Source organism: Oncorhynchus tshawytscha, linkage group LG10 (assembly GCF_018296145.1).
Source record: "Oncorhynchus tshawytscha isolate Ot180627B linkage group LG10, Otsh_v2.0, whole genome shotgun sequence".
NCBI classification, from domain to species: Eukaryota; Metazoa; Chordata; class Actinopteri; order Salmoniformes; family Salmonidae; genus Oncorhynchus; species Oncorhynchus tshawytscha.
In genome coordinates this window covers 16,292,260-16,313,882 of record NC_056438.1, presented here as the reverse complement: position 1 = coordinate 16,313,882, position 21,623 = coordinate 16,292,260, and the positions used below count along the sequence as shown (strand labels likewise).

The 21,623-nt window shown below is 45.8% G+C and overlaps 1 protein-coding gene across 1 annotated transcript in view; it reads left to right on the top strand.

The window, feature by feature from the left end:
* LOC112260978 (phosphofurin acidic cluster sorting protein 1) overlaps positions 1-21,623 on the top strand; it is a 94,956-nt gene that overhangs the window by 50,557 nt on the left and 22,776 nt on the right. The window contains exons 2-5 of the mRNA XM_042328206.1: positions 14,518-14,605; positions 15,379-15,468; positions 15,880-16,005; positions 21,241-21,385. Coding sequence (XP_042184140.1) covers positions 14,518-14,605; positions 15,379-15,468; positions 15,880-16,005; positions 21,241-21,385 — 449 coding nt within the window. The remainder of the gene's footprint in view (positions 1-14,517; positions 14,606-15,378; positions 15,469-15,879; positions 16,006-21,240; positions 21,386-21,623) is intronic.

Below are 21,623 nucleotides of genomic sequence, written 5' to 3'. Positions count from 1 at the left end.
ATGATGGAGAACAGTAGCTCCACATCAGTCAGAGTGCTGTCTGCTGATAGAATGATGGAGAACAGTAGCTCCACATCAGTCAGAGCGCTGTTTGCTGATAGAATGATGGAGAACAGTAGCTCCACATCAGTCAGAGCGCTGTTTGCTGATAGAATGATGGAGAACAGTAGCTCCACATCAGTCAGAGCGCTGTTTGCTGATAGAATGATGGAGAACAGTAGCTCCACATCAGTCAGAGCGCTGTTTGCTGATAGAATGGCCGTTGGTGAATTCTCAACCGAATGGAGAAGTGCAACTGAAGCACAAAGTTAGTCTGATGCTGAGCAGGAGTTACACTAAGAATTTTAGATCTGGCTTTACAAAACGCAGCAAGATATGTATTTCAGTCTGTGTCGGTCTATCTTAACACAACCCAATGATAACGGTCTACGACGGTCTATCTTAACACAACCCAATGATAACGGTCTATGACGGTCTATCTTAACACAACCCAATGATAACGGTCTGCGGCGGTCTATCTTAACACAACCCAATGATAACTGTCCATCTTAACACAACCCATTGATAACTGTCCATCTTAACACAACCCATTGATAACTGTCCATCTTAATAACACAACCCATTGATAACTGTCCATCTTAATAACACAACCCATTGATAACTGTCTTAACACAACCCATTGATAACTGTCCATCTTAATAACACAACCCATTGATAACTGTCCATCTTAATAACACAACCCATTGATAACTGTCTTAACACAACCCAATGATAACGGTCTACGACGGTCTATCTTAACACAACCCAATGATAACTGTCCATCTTAACACAACCCAATGATAACTGTCCATCTTAACACAACCCATTGATAACTGTCCATCCTAACACAACCCATTGATAACTGTCCATCTTAACACAACACATTGATAACTGTCCATCTTAACACAACCCATTGATAACTGTCTTAACACAACCCATTGATTACTGCCCATCTTAACACAACCCAATGATAACTGTCCATCTTAACACAACCCAATGATAACTGTCCATCTTAACACAACCCAATGATAACTGTCCATCTTAACACAACCCATTGATAACTGTCCATCTTAACACAACACATTGATAACTGTCTTAACACAACCCATTGATAACTGTCCATCTTAACACAACCCATTGATAACTGTCTTAACACAACCCATTGATAACTGCCCATCTTAACACAACCCAATGATAACTGTCCATCTTAACACAACCCAATGATAACTGTCCATCTTAACACAACCCAATGATAACTGTCCATCTTAACACAACACATTGATAACTGTCTTAACACAACCCATTGATAACTGTCCATCTTAACACAACCCAATGATCACTGTCCATCTTAACACAACCCAATGATAACGGTCTGCGTTGGTCTCTTCTCAACCATAACATAACTGGAGCTGGTACAATTATTATATAATCGTGTAACAGACAATTATGGACAATAACCATTAACTAATAGTCGTTATAATCGTCTTAATACATATTCATTTTTAGGACAAGGGGGATTCAACTTTATAGATATAATTTACCCAATAGCATTTTTCAATTTTTATGTGAGGTGGGTAAAGTTGGTCATTTTATGAGCAGAACGGCACCTTTGGGGGGAGAAGCTTCATTTCCAAACATTTGAAGTGGTCAGAACCATTCATTTTTGAGACTGGTGTCACCAGAGCTGTGTTGTTTATATTAGGTTTGTCAGAGCTGGGTTGTTTACATTAGGTTTGTCAGAGCTGGGTTGTTTACATTAGGTTTGTCAGAGCTGGGTTGTTTACATTAGGTTTGTCAGAGCTGGGTTGTTTACATTAGGTTTGTCAGAGCTGGGTTGTTTACATTAGGTTTGTCAGAGCTGGGTTGTTTACATTAGGTTTGTCAGAGCTGGGTTGTTTATATTAGGTTTGTCAGAGCTGGGTTGTTTATATTAGGTTTGTCAGAGCTGGGTTGTTTACATTAGGTTTGTCAGAGCTGGGTTGTTTATATTAGGTTTGTCAGAGCTGGGTTGTTTACATTAGGTTTGTCAGAGCTGGGTTGTTTACATTAGGTTTGTCAGAGCTGGGTTGTTTATATTAGGTTTGTCAGAGCTGGGTTGTTTACATTAGGTTTGTCAGAGCTGGGTTGTTTATATTAGGTTTGTCAGAGCTGGGTTGTTTACATTAGGTTTGTCAGAGCTGGGTTGTTTATATTAGGTTTGTCAGAGCTGGGTTGTTTACATTAGGTTTGTCAGAGCTGGGTTGTTTACATTAGGTTTGTCAGAGCTGGGTTGTTTATATTAGGTTTGTCAGAGCTGGGTTGTTTACATTAGGTTTGTCAGAGCTGGGTTGTTTATATTAGGTTTGTCAGAGCTGGGTTGTTTACATTAGGTTTGTCAGAGCTGGGTTGTTTATATTAGGTTTGTCAGAGCTGGGTTGTTTACATTAGGTTTGTCAGAGCTGGGTTGTTTACATTAGGTTTGTCAGAGCTGGGTTGTTTATTAGGTTTTTTTAGGTTTGTCAGAGCTGGGTTGTTTACATTAGGTTTGTCAGAGCAGAGCTGGGTTGTTTACATTAGGTTTGTCAGAGCTGGGTTTACATTTTGTCAGAGCTGGGTTGTTTATTTAGGTTTGTCAGAGCTGGGTTGTTTATATTAGGTTTGTCAGAGCTGGGTTGTTTACATTAGGTTTGTCAGAGCTGGGTTGTTTACATTAGGTTTGTCAGAGCTGGGTTGTTTATATTGGGTTTGTCAGAGCTGGGTTGTTTACATTAGGTTTGTCAGAGCTGGGTTGTTTATATTAGGTTTGTCAGAGCTGGGTTGTTTACATTAGGTTTGTCAGAGCTGGGTTGTTTATATTAGGTTTGTCAGAGCTGGGTTGTTTATATTAGGTTTGTCAGAGCTGGGTTGTTTACATTAGGTTTGTCAGAGCTGGGTTGTTTACATTAGGTTTGTCAGAGCTGGGTTGTTTACATTAGGTTTGTCAGAGCTGGGTTGTTTACATTAGGTTTGTCAGAGCTGGGTTCTTTACATTAGGTTTGTCAGAGCTGGGTTGTTTACATTAGGTTTGTCAGAGCTGGGTTGTTTACATTAGGTTTGTCAGAGCTGGGTTGTTTACATTAGGTTTGTCAGAGCTCATTTTTTTGAGATGCATTATGATGTATTTGTCACATTCTGACCTTAGTTCTTTTGTTATGTCTTTTAGTATGGTCAGGGCGTGAGTTGGGTGGGTTGTCTATGTTCCTTTTTCTATGATTTGGGATATCTGTGTTTGGCCTGGTATGGTTCTCAATCAGAGGCAGCTGTCAATCGTTGTCCCTGATTGAGAACCATACTTAGGTAGCCTGTTTTTCACCCTTGAGTTGTGTGTGATTGTTTTCTGTTTTGTGTCTACACCAGACAGGACTGTTTCGTTTCGTTCATTCTCCGTTGTTATTTTGTTTAGTGTTCTCCTGATAATAAATTATCAATATGGACACTTACCACGCTGCGCATTGCTCCTCTCTTTCTCCTAACGACGAACGTTACAGTATTACACTTCTTCAAAAAAAATGACAATTATGACAATATCTGTGGCCATGTGCATGACAATTAATCGTTACCCAAAATTCCACAATCGTCACAGCACTAGACGTAACGGTGACGTCTAGTCAATTCTGACACCAAACCGGGGATTTTAGTTCAGCTGAGCTTTATATTTGACGAATTCCAGAATACATGAGAACTGTACAGTTCAGTACTGTATTAAATATGTCATGTGTTGAGTCCCTACAGGACAACACTACACTGGGTTATACTGACTGTATTAAATATGTCATGTGTTGTGTCCCTACAGGACAACACTACTGTAACGGTTTTCTAGGTGTGAAGGAGAGTCGGACCAAAATGCAGCGTGTAGATTGCGATCCATGTTTAATGAAAAAACGTAACACGAATCTAAACACAAAACAATAAACGTAACGAAACCCGAAACAGCCTAATACTGGTGCACATACACACAGAACAAGGAACAAAGACACTAAGGACAATCACCCACGACAAACTCAAAGAATATGGCTGCCTAAATATGGTTCCCAATCAGAGACAACGATAAACACCTGCCTCTGATTGAGGACCACTTCAGACAGCCATAGACTTAACTAGAACACCCCACTAGCTACAATCCCAATACATACACACCACATACAAAAACCCATGCCACACCCTGGCCTGACCAAATAAATAAAGATAAACACAAAATACTTCGACCAGGGCGTGACAGAACCCCCCTAAGGTGCGGACTCCCGAACGCACCTCAAAACAATAGGGAGGGTCCGGGTGGGAGTCTGTCCATGGTGGCGGCGCGGGACGTGGACCCCACTCAATCAATGTCTTAGTCCCCTCTCCTCGCGTCCTTGGATAGTCCACCCTCGCCACCGACCATGGCCTAGTAGTCCTCACCCAGAACCCCACTGGACTGAGGAGCAGATCGGGACTGAGGAGCAGATCGGGACTGAGGGGCAGCTCGGGACTGAGGGGCAGCTCGGGACTGAGGGGCAGCTCGGGACTGAGGGGAAGCTCGGGAGTGAGAGGAAGCTCGGGAGTGAGAGGACGCTCGGGAGTGAGAGGACGCTCGGGGAGTGAGAGGACGCTCGGGAGTGAGAGGACGCTCGGGAGTGAGAGGAAGCTCAGGCAGGTTGATGGATCTACCAGATCCTGGCTGGCTGGTGGTTTCAGCAGATCCTGGCTGACTGGCAGATCCTGGCTGACTGGCGGATCTGGCAGATCCTGGCTGACTGGCGGATCTGGCAGATCCTGGCTGACTGGCGGATCCTGACTGGCGGATCCTGACCGACTGGCGGATCCTGACTGACTGGCGGATCCTGACTGACTGGCGGATCCTGACCGACTGGCGGATCCTGACCGACTGGCAGATCTGGCAGATCCCGGCTGACTGGCGGATCTGGAAGAGTCTGGTTGACTGGCGGATCTGGAAGAGTCTGGTTGACTGGCGGATCTGGAAGAGTCTGGTTGACTGGCGGATCTGGAAGAGTCTGGTTGACTGGCGGATCTGGAAGAGTCTGGCTGACTGGCGGATCTGGAAGAGTCTGGCTGACTGGCGGATCTGGAAGAGTCTGGCTGACTGGCGGATCTGGAAGAGTCTGGCTGACTGGCGGATCTGGAAGAGTCTGGCTGACTGGTGCATCTGGAAGAGTCTGGCTGACTGGCATCTGGAAGAGTCTGGAAGCATCTGGAAGAGTCTGACTGGCAGATCTGGAAGAGTCTGGCTGACTGGCAGATCTGGAAGAGTCTGGCTGACTGGCGGATCCTGGCAGACTGAAAGATCTGGTTGCTCCATGCTGACTGGCGGCTCTGGCTGCTCCACGCTGACTGGCGGCTCTGGCTGCTCCATGTAGGCTGACAGCTCTGGCGGCTTCTTACAGACTGACAGTTCTGGCGGCTCCGTGCAGACTGGCAGCTCCTTGCAGACTGACAGCTCCTTGTAGACTGGCAGCTCCTTGCAGACTGGCAGCTCCTTGCAGACTGGCAGCTCTGGCTGCTCCATGCAGACTGACATATCTGGCTGCTTCATGCAGACTGACAGCTCTGGCTGCTCCATGCAGACTGACATCTCTGGCTGCTCCATGCAGACTGACAGCTCTGGCTGCTTCATGCAGACTGACAGCTCTGGCTGCTCCATGCAGACTGGCTGCTCCATGCAGACTGACAGCTCTGGCTGCTCCATGCAGACAGACATCTCTGGCTGCTCCATGCAGACAGACATCTCTGGCTGCTCCATGCAGACAGACATCTCTGGCTGCTCCATGCAGACAGACAGCTCTGGCTGCTCCATGCAGACAGACAGCTCTGGCTGCTCCATGCAGACAGACAGCTCTGGTTGCTCCATGCAGGCTGGCAGCTCTGGCTGCGCTGAACAGGCAGGAGACTCCGGCAGCGCAGGAGAGGAGAAAGGCTCCGACAGCGCTGGAGAGGCGGGAGACTCCGACAGCGCAGGAGAGGCGAGGCGCACTGTAGGCCTGATGCGTGGTGCTGGTACTGGTGGTACTGGACCGAGGACACGCACAGGAAGCCTGGTGCGGGGAGCTGCTACCGGAGGGCTGGGGTGTGGAGGTGGTACTGGATAGACCGGACCGTGCAGGCGCACTGGAGCTCTTGAGCACCGAGCCTGCCCAACCTTACCTGGCTCGATGCCCACTCTAGCCCGGCCGATACGAGGAGCTGGAATATACCGCACCGGGCTATGCACCCGCACTGGGGACACCGTGTGCACCACTGCATAACACGGTGCCTGCCCGGTCTCTCTAGCCCCCCGGTAAGCACAGGGAGTTTGCGCCGATCTCCTACCTGGCATAGCCATACTCCCTGTGAGCCCCCCCCCAATACATTTTTGGGGCTGACTCTCGGGCTTCCATCCGCTCTGCCGTGCTAGCTCCTCATAATGCCGCCTCTCTGCTTTTGCTGCCTCCAGCTCGGCTTTGGGGCGACAATAATCTCCAGGCTGTTCCCAGGGTCCTTTCCCGTCTAGAATCTCCTCCCAAGTCCATTTCTCCAAGTAGTGCAGCCTCTCCCACTGTAGTTGCTGCTGCTCCTGCTGCTGCTGCCTCTGTTGCCTCTCCTGCGGCTCCTGCCTGTTGACACGCTGCTTGGTCCGGTTGTGGTGGGTGATTCTGTAACGGTTTTCTAGGTGTGAAGGAGAGTCGGACCAAAATGCAGCGTGTAGATTGCGATCCATGTTTAATGAAAAAACGTAACACGAATCTAAATACAAAACCTACAAAACAATAAACGTAACGAAAACCGAAACAGCCTAATACTGGTGCACATACACAAGGAACAAAGACACTAAGGACAATCACCCACGACAAACTCAAAGAATATGGCTGCCTAAATATGATTCCCAATCAGAGACAACGATAAACACCTGCCTCTGATTGAGGACCACTTCAGACAGCCATAGACTTAACTAGAACACCCCACTAGCTACAATCCCAATACATACACACCACATACAAAAACCCATGCCACACCCTGGCCTGACCAAATAAATAAAGATAAACACAAAATACTTCGACCAGGGCGTGACAACTACAGTGGGTTATACTGACTGTATTAAATATGTAATGTGTTGTGTCCCTACAGGACAACACTACACTGGGTTATACTGACGTTGCTACTGTATTAAATATGTCATGTGTTGAGTCCCTACTGGACAACACTACACTGGATTATACTGACTGTATTAAATATGTCATGTGTTGTGTCCCTACAGGACAACACTACACTGGGTTATACTGACTGTATTAAATATGTCATGTGTTGTGTCCCTACAGGACAACACTACACTGGGTTATACTGACGTTGCTACTGTATTAAATATGTCATGTGTTGAGTCCCTACAGGACAACACTACACTGGGTTATACTGACTGTATTAAATATGTCATGTGTTGTGTCCCTACAGGACAACACTACACTGGGTTATACTGACTGTATTAAATATGTCATGTGTTGTGTCCCTACAGGACAACACTACACTGGGTTATACTGACTGTATTAAATATGTCATGTGTTGTGTCCCTACAGGACAACACTACACTGGGTTATACTGACGTTGCTACTGTATTAAATAGGGGAATTGAAATAGATGTTACAGCGTGTCTTCCCAACAACAACAACAGCAGACATCTTCATCTCCACAGTGGTTTTCCTTTGATACATGCAGTCGTTAGACTTTAACAGTTCTATTTTAAAATTGTTGTCAGTTTCCCTTCAAAATGGCTCAGAACCTGGGCCATTTTTCATGTCGTTTACTGTCCTCCACCCTCCTCCTCCCTCCTCTCGTTCCATGGCTGTCACCTCACACCCATTGAAGAAGCCTTTCTGTGAAGAGTTTGTGTGTGAAAGGATGGTGGTGGCTGGGACTGATAGCTTGAATCTTGACATGGTGCCCTTTTCATTTTTCAAATCCCCCAAGAGGCTTATGGGTAGGCTCTACCCCCTTTTGGACTCGACACTGAAGGAACCAGGCAACGGTACACCAATCCCCCAGCACACGGCCAGAGTCAGAGGTCAGAGGTCTGAAGGAGGGTTAGTGGGTTTGAAGCCCGGACTGTAAGAATTAAACCGTGTGCTTGTCTTTCCCCCTGACTGTTGAAGACAACAGGTGTTCGGATGTGTTCCAAACAGTACCATATTACCTATATATGGAGGACAGACAAAGAGAGAGGGGGGCTTTCTGAAGGTCATGCAGAATGATTGAGAACATGCACAGGAGGGAAGGTATGTGTGTGTCTTGTATGAAACAGATGACACAGCAAGGTCATGTTCCATGCTAGTCTCTGTTACCAAGGGAACCATATTGCACTTGCCCCTGAAAGCCACAATCAGGAATTTAAACCTCCTCTAATAGCCGTGTGTGTGTGTGTGTGTGTAATTTCACAGTTTCATCCATATTCATTCCTTTCTCTACTAAAGCCGTGAAGGAGAATTAATCTAACGGCTTTGTATTGTTCACAAGCCTCATTTCACTCCGGCACTATTTCAAATTGATCTGTGCTTCATACGTCAAAATAGGGGATTTATGTTGTTGCAGACAGATGCCTAAGACTTTAGAATACATATCAGTGAGAGAAGAGATGAGATTTATTTAGATGTACATTTAGATTAATTTTAGTATTAATTTAGCTGTACATTTAGAATGAATTTAGTGTTAATTTAGCTGTATAAAACACAGGTATTTTCTGTAGTATTTCAACAGGCAGGTGGCTAAAACTCATGGCACTCGCATGCATGTATGCACACACACACACACACATGGAGAGTAACATTTATGAGAACAGGGATCCTTTGTGTTTTACAAGTCTGTCTGACCCTAGTGTCAGGAGACTGGGAGGGGAGCGAGAAAGAGCGAGAGAGGCAGATGGAGAGAGAGAACCCAGAGATTGAGAGCAAGAGCGAGATGGAGAGGGGGAGAAGGGGAGAGAGTTGATAGTTGGGGTATGCTATCAGAGAGTGATGTCTCTCTAAGGTAGAAGCCTCATATACAGACAGACAGTCGATGAGAGAGGCAGACATAGTCTCACCCTTGGAGAGAGCAGGAGAGAGCTGTCATAGTAAAGATTAGGCATACAGGGCCTGTATTCACAAAGCGTCTCAGAGTAGGACCGCCGATCTAGGATCAGTTATCGTTTTAAATCATAATTAGTATTATTATATGGACAGAGGGGGACCTGATCCGAGATCAGCACTCCTACTCTGAGACACTGTGAATATGGGCCTCCATACAGGAGACTTTATTATGAATTTGGCTCATGGCTGTGGACTGTCTGTAATTCAAATTGACGTGGTGGAGGTTTTTTAGTATGCTCACTTGGTAATTTCATGGACATTTTTGATGATACTCCATGTGGTTAGAGCGTTGGGCCAGAAACCGAAAGGTTGCAGACATTGAAAATAATTGAAAATAAGAATATGTTCCTAACTGACTTGCCTAGTTAAATAAAGATAGAATAGAAATGTTTGGTCATAGTTCATCATGAATATTAACAGGAAGTAAGTAGGATGTCCTTGATAAACTACCTTGTCATGATTCATCCTCAATTTATTTAATAAAGGTTAAATGAATCAATAGAATGATGGAATAGCACACTGATCATCAACCCTCAGACAGTCTGGTGTTTTAATGTTCTGCATGTCTTTCTTCTGGAACCATACCTCAACTTCCTGTCCATATCAGTATTCTAACTGTCCTCAACTTCCTGTCCATATCAGTATTCTACTTGTCCTCAACTTCCTGTCCATTTCAGTATTCTAACTGTCCTCAACTTCCGGTCCATATCAGTATTCTAACTGTCCTCAACTTCCGGTCCATATCAGTGTTCTAACTGTCCTCAACCTCCTGTCCATGGCAGCATTCTAACTGTCCTCAACTTCCTGTCCATGGCAGCATTCTAACTGTCCTCAACCTCCTGTCCATGGCAGCATTCTAACTGTCCTCAACTTCCTGTCCATGGCAGCATTCTAACTGTCCTCAACTTCCTGTCCATGGCAGCATTCTAACTGTCCTCAACTTCCTGTCCATGGCAGCATTCTAACTGTCCTCAACTTCCTGTCCATATCAGTATTCTAACTGTCCTCAACTTCCTGTCCATATCAGTATTCTAACTGTCCTCAACCTCCTGTCCATGGCAGCATTCTAACTGTCCTCAACTTCCTGTCCATGGCAGCATTCTAACTGTCCTCAACTTCCTGTCCATATCAGCATTCTAACTGTCCTCAACCTCCTGTCCATATCAGTATTCTAACTGTCCTCAACTTCCTGTCCATATCAGTATTCTAACTGTCCTCAACTTCCTGTCCATATCAGTATTCTAACTGTCCTCAACTTCCTGTCCATATCAGTATTCTAACTGTCCTCAACTTCCTGTCCATGGCAGCATTCTAACTGTCCTCAACTTCCTGTCCATGGCAGCATTCTAACTGTCCTCAACTTCCTGTCCATGGCAGCATTTTAACTGTCCTCAACTTCCTGACCATGGCAGCATTCTAACTGTCCTCAACTTCCTGTCCATGGCAGCATTCGAACTGTCCTCAACTTCCTGTCTGTATCAGTATTCTATCTGTCCTCAACTTCCTGTCCATATCAGTATTCTAACTGTCCTCAACTTCCTCTCCATGGCAGCATTCTAACTGTCCTCAACCTCCTGTCCATATCAGTATTCTAACTGTCCTCAACTTCCTGTCCATATCAGTATTCTAACTGTCCTCAACTTCCTGTCCATATCAGTATTCTAACTGTCCTCAACTTCCTGTCCATATCAGTATTCTAACTGTCCTCAACCTCCTGTCCATGGCAGTATTCTAACTGTCCTCAATCCCAACCCTGTGTTTCTATGACCAGTCCCAAATCCATCCATACTCCCCACCTCATATCCCCCATCCCCTACTTCCTATCCCCTACTCCCTGCTTCCTATCCCCTACTCCCTTCTCCGTATACCCTACTCCCTATCCCCTATCCTCTGTCTATCCTCTAGTCCCTACACCCTACCCCTTATTCCCTACCCCCTACTCCCTGTCCCCTATCCTCTATCTACCCCCTTCTCCCTACACCCTACCCTTTACTCCCTTCTCCCCTACTCCCTATCCCCTACTCCCTATCCCCTATCTACCCCATACACCCTACTCCCCCTACCCCTTACTCCCTATCCCCTATCCTCTATCTACCCCCTTCTCCCTATACCTACCCCCTACTCCCTACCCCTACTCCCTATTCCCTATCCTCTGTCTACTCTCTACTCCCTTACCTCCTATCCCCTACTCCCTATCCCCTACCCCCTACTCCATACATCCTACTCCCATCACCCTACCCTCTACACCCTAGTTGTACAAGATCTGAATGGTTGGGATCATTTCCACCTATCAGAGGGCAGATTGTAGCTCGTATTACCATGTACTTATCCAGTCCTAATTATAGCTGGCTTATATTTATCTGACTGACCCTTTCAAACCTACACAAAGTGACTAGAGGGTTGGGGTATGGCTCCACTAACTGGTTCTTTGGACAATCATTACCCTGCTGTGTCCAGGCCACATTATCCCTGATGTCTGTCTGCCTGTCTCTGTCTGTTTTTGTCTCTGTCAGTCTCTTTATGTCTGTCTGCCTGTCTCTGTATGTCTGCCTCTATCTCTGTCTGTCTGTTTGCCTGTCTCTGTCTGTTTGCCTGTCTCTGTCTGTCTGCCTGTCTCTTTCTGTCTGTTTGCCTGTCTCTGTCTGTCTGCCTGTCTCTGTCTGTTTTTGTCTCTGTCAGTCTCTTTATGTCTGTCTGCCTGTCTCTGTATGTCTGCCTCTGTCTCTGTCTGTCTCTTTCTGTCTGTTTGCCTGTCTCTGTATGTCTGTCTGCCTGTCTCTGTATGTCTGTCTGCCTGTCTCTGTATGTCTGTCTGCCTGTCTCTGTATGTCTGTCTGCCTGTCTCTGTATGTCTGTCTGCCCGTCTCTGTATGTCTGTCTGCCTGTCTCTGTCTAGTTTGTCTGTCTGTCTGCCTGTCTCTGTCTAGTTTGTCTGCCTGTCTGTCTGTCTGTCTGTCCTCTCTCTTTCCATCTCTCTGTCCTGGCAAATGTTTGGTTTACGTTATGCCTCTGAGGCCCCAGAGGTAAATAATTCAACACACTGACCTTCTGGTTGGACTGTTCTGTTGTTGGGAGGAGGGGTGGGGGAGCAGCCAGGTGAGGGGAGGGGGCTGAGGGTAAGATGGGAGAGGAGTGGGGCTAAGGGTGTGTGGGGAGGGTGAGGACTGAGTGTGAGTATGGAGGGATGAGGGTGAGTGGGGAGGGTGAGTAGGGAGGGGTGAGTGGGGAGGGTGAGGACTGAGTGTGAGTAGGGAGGGATGAGGGTGAGTGGGGAGGGTGAGTAGGGAGGGAGGAGGGGAGGGTGAGTGGGGAGGGTGAGGACTGAGTGTGAGTAGGGAGGGATGAGGGTGAGTGGGGAGGGTGAGGACTGAGTGTGAGTAGGGAGGGATGAGGGTGAGTAGGGAGGGCTGAGTGTGAGTGGGGAGGGTGAGGGGGTGAGGACTGAGTGTGAGTGGGGAGGGTGAGGACTGAGTGTGAGTGGGGAGGGTGAGTAGGGAGGACTGAGTGTGAGTGGGGAGGGTGAGGACTGAGTGTGAGTGGGGAGGGTGAGGACTGAGTGTGAGTTGGGAGGGTGAGGACTGAGTGTGAGTTGGGAGGGTGAGGACTGAGTGTGAGTGGGGAGGGTGAGTTGGGAGGGTGAGGACTGCGTGTGAGTGGGAGGGATGAGGGTGAGCGGGGAGGGTGAGGACTCAGTGTGAGCGGGGAGGGTGAGGACTGAGTGTGAGTGAGGAGGGTGAGGACTGAGTGTGAGTGGGGAGAGTGAGGACTGAGTGTGAGTGGGGAGGGTGAGTAGGGAGGACTGAGTGTGAGTGGGGAGGGTGAGGACTGAGTGTGAGTGGGGAGGGTGTGAGTGGGGGGAGGGTGAGGGTGAGGACTGAGTGTGAGTTGGGAGGGTGAGGACCGAGTGTGAGTTGGGAGGGTGAGGACTGAGTGTGAGTGGGGAGGGTGAGGACTGCGTGTGAGTGGGAGGGATGAGGGTGGGGGGAGGGTGAGGACTCAGTGTGAGTGGGAAGGGTGAGGACTGAGTGTGAGTGAGGACTGAGTGTGAGTGGGGAGGAGTGAGGACTGAGTGGGGAGGGTGAGTGGGGAGGGTGAGGACTGAGTGTGAGTGGGGAGGGTGAGGGGAGGACTGAGTGTGAGTGGGGAGGGTGAGGAGGGTGAGTGGGAGGGATGAGGGTGGGGAGCTGAGGAGGGGGAGGGTGAGGACTCAGTGTGAGTGGGAAGGGAGTGAGGACTGAGTGTGTAGGGAGGACTGCTGAGGGGTGAGGAGGGTGAGGACTGAGTGTGTGGGGAGGGAGGGCTGAGGGGGGGAGTGGGTGAGGACTGAGTGTGTAGGGAGGGCTGAGGGGGAGTGGGTGAGGACTGAGTGTGGGAGGGAGGACTGAGGGGAGGGGTGAGGACTGAGTGTGTAGGGAGGGCTGAGGGGGAGTGAGGACTGAGTGTGTAGGGAGGGCTGAGGGGGAGTGGGTGAGGTCTAGCCTCCATTTACAGTCTTTCCTGTAATATTTTGGAAACAATAAGCCCGGTATTGTCAGACATGCTGTCGTTGTGATGGGCTTGTTTGGCAGGTTTCTGGAAGCATCCTGATCAGCTGCAGTGCGTGTCTTTGAGATGTTGACTTACCTTTCTGAGTTTTTGTTCAGCTGTGTCTTTAATAGCAGTTGGAAATGCTAATGAAAGGTCCCTTCCTTCTCTGTAAAAATGGAGTAGTCAGTGACAGTGTATCCTATACCATAATGGTACATCTGATGTGATGTAATGGGGTTTTCTGTCAGTGACAGTGTATCCTATACCATAATGGTACATCTGATGTGATGTAATGGGGTTTTCTGTCAGTGACAGTGTATCCTATACCATAATGGTACATCTGATGTGATGTAATGGGGTTTTCTGTCAGTGACAGTGTATCCTATACCATAATGGTACATCTGATGTGATGTAATGGGGTATTCTGTCAGTGACAGTGTATCCTATACCATAATGGTACATCTGATGTGATGTAATGGGGTTTTCTGTCAGTGACAGTGTATCCTATACCATAATGGTACATCTGATGTGATGTAATGGGGTATTCTGTCAGTGACAGTGTATCCTATACCATAATGGTACATCTGATGTGATGTAATGGGGTTTTCTGTCAGTGACAGTGTATCCTATACCATAATGGTACATCTGATGTGATGTAATGGGGTATTCTGTCAGTGACAGTGTGTTCTGTACCATGAATTAACCTAGAATGTTGTTTGTACCTGTGTCTCCCTCCTGTCTTCTCGGGGACGTGTTCGGTACCATATTGTTTAAGTGGTTATTAATCTAACGTTCCTATAATGTTGTTTGTACATGTTTCTCAGTGTTTCCTTCCTGTGTTCTCCAGGCTGTTCAACCTGACGCTGAAGAAGCTGATCATGTTGAAGGAGCTTGATAAAGACCTCACCTCCGTGGTCATCGCTGTCAAACTACAAGTACTGCTCAGACCTCTCTTTGTCTCTCTCTCTCTCTCTCTCTCTCTCTCTTTGTCTCTCTCTTTCTCTCTCTCTCTCTCTCTCTTTGACTCTCTGTTTCCTCTCTCTCTCTCTCAGGCTGTCTGACTCTGGGAGGGATGAGGGTCTCTCTCTCTCTCCCCTCTCTCTCTTTCTCTCTCTCTCTCCCCTCTCTTTCTTTCTCTCTCTCTCTCTCTCTCTCTCTTTCTCTCTCTCTCTCTCTCTTTCTCTCTCTCTCTCTCCTCTCTCCTCTCTCTCTCCCCTCTCTCCTCTCTCTCTCTCTTCTCTCTCTCTCTCTCTCTCTCTCCCTCTCTCTCTCTCTCTCTCTTTCTCCCTCTCTCTCTCTCTTTTTCTCTCTCCTCTCTCTCTCTGTTTCTCTCCCTACTCTTCTCCTGTCTATTCAATGCCCAGCATCTCTCTTCCCTCTGTATGGGGTCGATGAAGGCTGATTGTTTAGAGTTATCTGTGGTACGTCAATGATTATCCTCAACCAGATCTCTCCTTCCTCCCTCCCTCTCTTTTCTATCTCTCTTCCGGTCTTCCCCCCCTCTCTCTCCTTCCTTCCTCCCTCTCTTTTCTATCCTCTTCCGGTCTTCACCCCCCTCTTCTCTCTTTCCTTCCTCCCTCTCTTTTCTATCTCTCTTCCGGTTTCACCCCCTCTTCTCTCCTTCCTTCCTCCCTCTCTCTTCTATCTATCTTCTGGTCTTCCTCCCCCCCTCTTCTCTCCTTCCTCCTTGCCTCCTTCTCTTTCCCAGGGTTCTAAGAGGATCCTGAGGTCCAATGAGATATTGTTGTCTTCCGCGGGGCTGACTGAGACAGATCTTCAGCTCACCTTCTCTCTACAGGTAGGTATACTACAGCTGGTTGGTTAGAAGTGGCAGAGAGGAATGGAGTCGATTCATAACTACGTTTTTCAACCCAGGGTTTTTGTTTCCTGATCGGGTCAAATGGCCAAGTCATTTGTAACTACATGGGCATTGGGGTTAGTATAGTAGGTGGAACTGGGGTCTTTCCATTGGAAGTTGGCGCGCAGCGCTTCATGAATGTAGGTTTAGAAAGAGGTTATGTGATCCTGATCCGTCATATCCTGGAGTCAGAGACGGGTCAGAGAACAGGAATGTTACGCCGCACTCCAATAATCCCTCCCCCCCCATCCTAATTATACAGGCTGAGCATGAGAAGAGGAAGGTCATGACTCGCTCTGCATTTCACTCATTCTTCAAACCTGACCTGTGTGTGTGTGTGTTCCCCCACAGTACCCCCACTTCCTGAAGAGGGATGCCAACCAGCTCCAGATCATGCTCCAGCGACGTAAACGTTATAAGAACCGAACCATCCTGGGCTACAAGACCCTGGCTCTGGGACTCATCAACATGGCGGAGGTAGGAACCCTTACATAACCTCTATTCAACTTTCACTAAATCTCTATTCAACCTCCATTCAACCTTCACTTAATCTCTATTCAACCTTTATTCAACCTTCACTTAATCTCTATTCAACCTCTATTCAACCTTCACTTAATCTCTATTCAACCTTTATTCAACCTCTATTCAACCTCCATTCAACCCTCACTTAATCTCTATTCCACCTTTATTCAACCTTCACTTAATCTCTATTCAACCTCTATTCAACCTTCACTTAATCTCTATTCAACCTCTAATCAACCTTCACTTAATCTCTATTCAACCTTTATTCAACCTCTATTCAACCTTCACTTAATCTCTATTCAACCTCTATTCAACCTTCACTTAATCTCTATTCAACCTCTAATCAACCTTCACTTAATCTCTATTCAACCTTTATTCAACCTCTATTCAACCTCCATTCAACCCTCACTTAATCTCTATTCCACCTTTATTCAACCTTCATTTAATCTCTATTCAACCTCTATTCAACCTTCACTTAATCTCTATTCAACCTTTATTCAACCTTCACTTAATCTCTATTCAACCTCTATTCAACCTTCACTTAATCTCTATTCAACCTCTAATCAACCTTCACTTAATCTCTATTCAACCTTTATTCAACCTCTATTCAACCTTCACTTAATCTCTATTCAACCTCTATTCAACCTTCACTTAATCTCTATTCAACCTCTAATCAACCTTCACTTAATCTCTATTCAACCTTTATTCAATCTCTATTCAACCTCCATTCAACCCTCACTTAATCTCTATTCCACCTTTATTCAACCTTCACTTAATCTCTATTCAACCTCTATTCAAACTTCACTTAATCTCTATTCAACCTTTATTCAACCTTCACTTAATCTCTATTCAACCTCCATTCAACCTTTATTCAACCTTCACTTAATATCTATTCAACCTTCACTTAATCTCTATTCAACCTCTATTCAACCTTCACTAAATCTCTATTCAACCTCCATTCAACCTTCACTTAATCTCTATTCAACCGCTATTCAACCGCTATTCAACCTTCACTTAATCTCTATTCAACCTCCATTCAACCTTCACTTAATCTCTCTTCAACCTTTATTCAACCTTCACTTAACCTCTATTCAACCTCCATTCAACCTCTATTCAACATTCACTTAATCTCTATTCAACCTCTATTCAACCTTCACTTAATATCTATTCAACCTTCACTTAATCTCTATTCAACCACTATTCAACCTTCACTTAATCTCTATTCAACCTTTATTCAACCTCTATTCAACCTCTATTCAACCTTCACTTAATCTCTATTCAACCTTTATTCAACCTTTATTAAACCTTCATTTAAGGTCTATTCAACCTTTAGTCAACCTCTAATCAAAATGTAGCTAACAGTCTGTATTTAAACTAGCCTCTAGCAAACCCTCTATTCAACTTTAATCCAACCTTCATGTAATCAGTGACACATTTATCTAACCTTCAGTAAACCTCCATGTAACTACAACACTGTCACCTTGTCACCTCCCTGTAACTACAACACTGTCACCTTGTCACCTCCCTGTAACTACAACACTGTCACCTCCCTGTAACTACAACACTGTCGCCTCCCTGTAACTACAACACTGTCATCTCCTTTAACTACAACACTGTCACCTCCCTGTAACTACAACACTGTCACCTCCCTGTAACTACAACACTGTCGCCTCCCTGTAACTACAACACTGTTGCCTCCCTGTAACTAAACACTGTCATCTCCTTTAACTACAACACTGTCTTCCCTGTAACTACAACACTGTTGCCTCCCCCACAGTAACTTCCTGAACACTGTCGCCAACCCTGTAGCTCCAACACTGTCAGCCTCCCTGTAACTACAACACTGTCAAGCCTCCTGTAACTACAACACTGTTGCCTCCCTGTAACTACAACACTGTCAACTCCTGTAACTACAACACTGTCAACCTTCCTGTAACTCTATTCAACCTGTCACCTCCCTGTAACTACAACACTGTTCACCTCCCTGTAACTATTCAACACTGTATTCCCTGTAACTACAACACTGTCACCTCCCTGTAACTCTAACACTGTCGCCTCCCTGTAACTCTACAACACTGTTCGCCTCCCTGTAACTCTATTCACAACACTCTCACACTTTATTCAACCTTCACTAACTACAACACTGTCAACCTCCCTGTAACTACAACACTGTCGCCTCCCTGTAACTATTCCACACTGTCAACCTCCCTTAATAACTATTCAACACTGTCAACCTCCTTAATCTCTATTCAACACTGTTGCCTCCCTGTAACTACAACACTGTTGCCTCCCTGTAATCTCAACACTGTATTCAACCTCCCTTAACTCTATTCAACACTATCAACCTCCCTGTAACTCTATTCAACACTGTATTCAACCTCCAACTGTAACTACAACACTGTTGCCTCCACTGTAACTCTATTCAACACTAATCAACCTTCACTTAACTCTATTCAACACTGTCACCTCCTGTAACTACAACACTATCACCTCCTTCAACTTCACAACACTGTTCAACCTCCCTAATCAACTTCACTTAATCACTATTCAACCCTTATTCAACTCAACAACTCCATTCAACCTCCTGTAACTATTCAACCTTTATTCAACCTCCTTAATAACTACAACACTATTCAACCTCCCTGTAATCTCTATTCAACACTGTATTCAACCTCCCTGTAACTCAACACTTCAACTACAACACTGTCACCTCTTAATTCTATTCAACCGCTATAACTTCACAACACTGTTCAACCTCCTTAACTACAACACTGTCAACCTCCCTGTAACTACAACACTGTCACCTCCCTGTAACTACAACACTGTCACCTCCACTGTAACTATTCAACACTGTCACCTCCCTGTAACTATTCAACACTTCAACCTCCCTGTAACTCAACACTGTCAACCTCCCTTAACTACAACACTGTCATCTCAACCTCTATTCAACACTGTCACCTCCTGTAATCTCTATTCAACACTATCACCTTCCTTAACTACAACACTTCAACCTCCCTTAACTTTATTCAACACTTCAAAATGTAACTCTATTCAACACTGTCGCCTCCCTGTAACTATTCAACACTCTCATTCAACTCCCTGTAACTACAACACTGTCACCTCCCTTAACTAAACACTGTCGCAACCTTGTCACCTCCCTGTAACTACAACACTGTCACCTCCCTGTAACTACAACACTGTCGCCTCCCTGTAACTCAACACTGTCGCCTCCCTGTAACTACAACACTGTCGCCTCCCTGTAACTACAACACTGTCGCCTCCCTGTAACTACAACACTTTCACCGCAACTCACTCTCAACACTGTCATTCTGACACATCCTACTAACCTATTTCAGTGTGTTTGAATGTTGACAAACAGCTGCATGTTGTGTAAACTCCTGGCTGTGTGCTCTTAACTTTACAGCCAACGTGGGACCAGACTGCATAGAGAACACTTCAAAACAGAGGATGCTGACTAGACAGATGCTCTGAGAATCAGTCCAGTGAAACAGCCTTCTGATATGTTTTCATCTCTTTTTATCACCTCTTTCCCCATCTCTCTTTCTACTCTATCCTCCTCTTTAATCCCCATCTCTCTTCTACTCTATCCTCCTCTTTAATCCCCATCTCTCTTTCTACTCTATCCTCCTCTTTAATCCCCATCTCTCTTTCTACTCTATCCTCCTCTTTAATCCCCATCTCTCTTTCTACTCTATCCTCCTCTTTAATCCCCATCTCTCTTTCTACTCTATCCTCCTCTTTAATCCCCATCTCTCTTTCTACTCTATCCTCCTCTTTAATCCCATCTCTCTTTCTACTCTATCCTCCTCTTTAATCCCCATCTCTCTTTCTACTCTATCCTCCTCTTTAATCCCCATCTCTCTTTCTACTCTATCCTCCTCTTTAATCCCCATCTCTCTTTCTACTCTATCCTCCTCTTTAATCCCCATCTCTCTTTCTACTCTATCCTCCTCTTTAATCCCCATCTCTCTTTCTACTCTATCCTCCTCTTTAATCCCCATCTCTCTTTCTACTCTATCCTCCTCTTTAATCCCCATCTCTCTTTCTACTCTATCCTCCTCTTTAATCCCATCTCTCTTTCTACTCTATCCTCCTCTTTAATCCCCATCTCTCTTTCTACTCTATCCTCCTCTTTAATCCCCATCTCTCTTTCTACTCTATCCTCCTCTTTAATCCCCATCTCTCTTTCTACTCTATCCTCCTCTTTAATCCCCATCTCTCTTTCTACTTATCCTCCTCTTTAATCCCCATCTCTCTTTCTACTCTATCCTCCTCTTTAATCCCCATCTCTCTTTCTACTCTATCCTCCTCTTTAATCCCCATCTCTCTTTCTACTCTATCCTCCTCTTTAATCCCATCTCTCTTTCTACTCTATCCTCCTCTTTAATCCCCATCTCTCTTTCTACTCTATCCTCCTCTTTAATCCCATCTCTCTTTCTACTCTATCCTCCTCTTTAATCCCCATCTCTCTTTCTACTCTATCCTCCTCTTTAATCCCCATCTCTCTTTCTACTCTATCCTCCTCTTTAATCCCATCTCTCTTTCTACTCTATCCTCCTCTTTAATCCCATCTCTCTTTCTACTCTATCCTCCTCTTTAATCCCATCTCTCTTTCTACTCTATCCTCCTCTTTAATCCCATCTCTCTTTCTACTCTATCCTCCTCTTTAATCCCCATCTCTCTTTCTACTCTATCCTCCTCTTTAATCCCCATCTCTTTTCTACTCTATCCTCCTCTTTAATCCCCATCTCTCTTTCTACTCTATCCTCCTCTTTAATCCCCATCTCTCTTTCTACTCTATCCTCCTCTTTAATCCCCATCTCTCTTTCTACTCTATCCTCCTCTTTAATCCCCATCTCTCTTTCTACTCTATCCTCCTCTTTAATCCCATCTCTTTTCTACTCTATCCTCCTCTTTAATCCCCATCTCTCTTTCTACTCTATCCTCCTCTTTAATCCCCATCTCTCTTTCTACTCTATCCTCCTCTTTAATCCCATCTCTCTTTCTACTCTATCCTCCTCTTTAATCCCATCTCTCTTTCTACTCTATACTCCTCATTCCCCATCTCTCTTTCTACTCTATCCTCCTCTTTAATCCCATCTCTCTTTCTATGTCTTCCCTCCCGTCTTTCCTTGGTTCTTCTCACCCTCCACCGCTCCGGTTCACCAGGTGATGCAGCACCCCAGTGAGGGGGCCCAGGTGTTGGGGCTCCACAGCCAGTTGAAGGAGGCCTCTGTACCCGTGGCGGAGGTCAGGGTCTACTCCCTCTCCAGCCAGCCCATTGACCACGAGGGACCCAAGGTCAAGATGTCTGGTAAGACCTCTCTCTCTCTCTCTCTCTCTCTCTCTCTCTCTCTCTCTCTCTCTCTCTCTCTCTCTCTCTCGTTCTCTCTGCTACATACGCCATCTTGTTGATATCACTCTTTTACTATCTCATTCTCTCTGTCTTTTCATCTCTCCCTCTTTGTTAAGGGTTGATGAAGGATGATAAACTCTGTTGGAATTCTGTCCAACGTCAATGATTATTTACCATTTCTGCTTCCTCTCTTCTC